Here is a 3,243-nt window from a genome sequence, read left to right on the forward strand (position 1 = left end):
CTCAGCTTCTCCTGCCAGCCCCAAAGCCCATCTTGTCTGTCCTGCAGAGCCTCTGCAGCTCCTCCTCACTGCCCAGAACAGGGAGCCCCAGAGCCAGACACAGCAGCCCAGATGTGCCCCCCTGGCCTGGGAAGCCTCTGGCAAGGGAGCAGCTCGAGGCAGTGCAGGAGCCTACAGACAATTACTGAAGTCACCCCAGGAGAGAAGACAAAAGTGAAGCATAGGAAATGCTCAGGGCTGTTTGGGGGTGGCTGCCAGGCAGCCCTGGCTCTGAGCAACAGCGTCTGCAGTGGGGCAGGAAACTCCCAGCTGATGGGAAAAAATTTTCTGGCTGACTGCAAAGGCCACGACAAACCTGTGATTTCCCTGGTGTCCCCCAGCCCTTGCTGGCCCCAGGGGCTGAGGGCATTTGTGCTCCCTCAGGTTCATGTCCTCACACCAACAGCATGGGGGTGCTCCCCCTGCTCTGTGCAATGCAAACAGGGGCTGCTGAGCCAGTGCTGCCGTGTCTGTGCCTGCAAGGATGGGGCACCTGTGTGAGCTGGGGGAGAGGCCAGGGCTGCAGAGGGGGGATGTTGTTGGCAGCTCCATGAGGACGCTCTGGGATGCTGCCCTGAGCTGTCCAGCGCACTGGGGATGGATCAGCGCCTGCTCTGCTGCTCCTTCCCGTCTGCCCCAGGGCCCTTGCAGAGCCCCAGCCATGCTGTTTGCCCCCAGCCTGCCCACGGCCAGCCTGGGGCTGCTCACGGGGCTTTTCTGTGCTGAGCATTGGCCTGGGCGTGTTCTTGAGAGAGCCTGGGCAAGGAGCCTGGAGCCCCCAGGCCCTGGGCTGAGGCGTCAGCGCTGCCCCAGCAGTGCCCATGGCCTGTCCCTGCTGCAGCCCCGGCACTGCCACCCCCAGGGCTGTGCCCGGCCCCGAGAGCACTCAGGCCCTGCAGCAACACCAGGGCCACCAGGGCAGCGGGGCAGGGCCATGGCAGCAGCACTGGCAACACCAAGTGCTGCTGCTGCTGGGCACAGCTGCTGTGCCCGCCCTGATCTGCCCCCAGCTGTGCACACAGCCGTTGCTGCTGCAGCTCCAGAGAAGGGAACAGAAGGGGGAACTCTGGTGAAAACTCTGTTGGCAGATCCTTTAGCTCCTTTAAAGTCACCAAGAGCTCAGCTCTGCATTGGTACAGTTTGTGAGCCACAGCAAATGTGGAGGGAAAATAAATGAAATGAGGCCCAACCAATGGCATTTCTTTATGGACATTATTAAAAAAATGAAACAAAAGAAAGAAGAGAACATAGCAACCACTAAACCAACAAGAACTATCAAAGATGACTTTTATTACATGTGACCTCAAGAAATTTGCAACCAGTTTAATGTTTCTGAAACCATCCTGTCATCAGTCTCCCCATTGTGGCCTTGAGCTCCTGGTTCCTCAGGCTGTAGATGAGGGGGTTCAGGGCTGGAGGTATCACCGAGTACATAACTGACAGGGCCACATCCATGGAGGGGGAGGAGATGGAAGGGGGCTTCAGGTAGGCAAAAAATGAGGTGCTGACAAACAGGGCGACGACAGCCAGGTGAGGGAGGCAGGTGGAAAAGGCTTTGTGCCGTCCCTGCTCAGAGAGGATCCTCAGCACAGCCCTGAAGATCTGCACATAGGAGAAAACCATGAACACAAAACAACCAAAACCTAAGGATGCACCAACCACAATGAGCCCATGTTCCCTGAGGTAGTATCTGGAGCAAGAGAGCTTGAGAATGTGTGGGATTTCACAGAAGAACTGGTCCAGCGCATTGCCATGGCACAGGGGCAGGGAAAATGTATTGGCTGTTTGCATGAGAGCATAGAGAAGACCACTGGCCCAGGCAGCTGCTGCCATGTGGGCACAAGCTCTGCTGCCCAGGAGGGTCCCGTAGTGCAGGGGTTTGCAGATGGACACATAGCGGTCGTAGCTCATGATGGTCAGGACGGAAAACTCTGTGGCAAGGAAGAAGATAAAGAAAAACACCTGAGCAGCACATCCTGCGTAGGAAATGATGCTGGTGTCCCAGAGGGAATTGTGCATGGCTTTGGGGACAGTGGTGCAGATGGAGCCCAGGTCACTGAGGGCCAGGTTGAGCAGGAAGAAGAACATGGGCGTGTGCAGGTGGTGGCTGCAGGCTACGGCGCTGATGATGAGGCTGTTGCCCAGGAGGGCAGCCAGGGAGATGCCCAGCAAGAGGCAGAAGTGCAGGAGCTGCAGCTGCCGCGTGTCTGCCAATGCCAGCAGGAGGAAGTGCCTGATGGAGCTGCTGTTGAACATTTGCTGTCTCTGGACATTGGAACCTTTTGAAGAAGGAATTACAGTGATAATTGAGGGGAGATTTCTCACAGAAAAGGCAAAGCCCTTTCGCATAGACTCATTCTGGCCACTAAACACCTCCCCCTTCTCTATGTCTAGGAGATCTTCCTTCACCTTTGTTGCTGGAGCCCTGATTGCTGCTGGCCAATGTTGTGTCAGGAGCTGGACCTTGACCTGCAGGACACCTGAGAGTCAGCCCTGACCCCCAGTCGGTGCAGGGAACAGTGAGGGCAGGGACCAGTCCTGGTTTTGGGACATGGATAAGTAATGTACCCCTAAAGCAGAGGAGCTGACTGGGTGAAGGGACGGGGATAACAGAAGGCAGAACGAGAGATTCTGCTGCACCTGGGGAGAACAGAGAGTCCAGAGAGGCAGGAGGATTGTCTGAGGCTTAGTGCAGACTGAGGGGAGCTGCTTTGTCCCTCTCTCCTGTTCCAGCTGCCCTGCACTTGCACCTTTCTGAAATCCACTCCTGTGTTACCCTGGACAGCCAGGAGACACTGCTGAGAGCAGAGGGATCCCTGGCACACAAAGTGACTCCTGCCTTTCCCAGAGTCAGGAGAGTGGGCTCATTGCCAGCCTCCCAGGCTGCCCTGCCCAGAGCTGCCCGGGCACAGGGAGCTGGGACACCCCATTGCTGTGCTCAGCCTGCACAGGAGGAGCCCAAGGGCTGGGCCTGGCCCTGCAGCTGGAACTGCCATTGCAGAGAGCCCCTCAGCAATGCCAGCAGCACCTGGGCAAGGCAAGCAGAGAGAGAGAGCCGGGCCTGAGGAAAAGCCTTTCCCTGGCCAGCCCTTCCCAGCCCCTGCCAGGCAGTAGCAGGGCAGGACAGTGGCCCTCAGGCCCTGGTCAGCAGGGAATGGGCACATGGCCGCAGAGATGCCCTTCATCTCTGGGGCTGCTCTGCTG

At 57.8% G+C, this 3,243-nt stretch overlaps 1 protein-coding gene across 1 annotated transcript; it reads right to left on the reverse strand.

Moving 5' to 3' along the window:
* Positions 1-1,362: 1,362 nt before the first annotated feature.
* LOC128947338 (olfactory receptor 14C36-like) lies at positions 1,363-2,301 on the reverse strand. The gene has a single exon (XM_054291592.1). It carries the CDS (start codon positions 2,293-2,295, stop codon positions 1,363-1,365), a length of 933 nt encoding a protein of 310 aa, XP_054147567.1. The 5' UTR covers positions 2,296-2,301.
* Positions 2,302-3,243: the final 942 nt, after the last annotated feature.

Source organism: Melozone crissalis, unplaced genomic scaffold (genome assembly GCF_028551555.1).
Source record: "Melozone crissalis strain CALT ecotype California unplaced genomic scaffold, PUWL_Pcris_2 ptg000096l_1, whole genome shotgun sequence".
Classification (NCBI taxonomy): Eukaryota; Metazoa; Chordata; class Aves; order Passeriformes; family Passerellidae; genus Melozone; species Melozone crissalis.

Bases quoted from the DNA above. Each gene is read 5' to 3' on its own strand.
- LOC128947338 (XM_054291592.1), bottom strand. From the start codon at position 2,295: ATGTTCAACAGCAGCTCCATCAGGCACTTCCTCCTGCTGGCATTGGCA.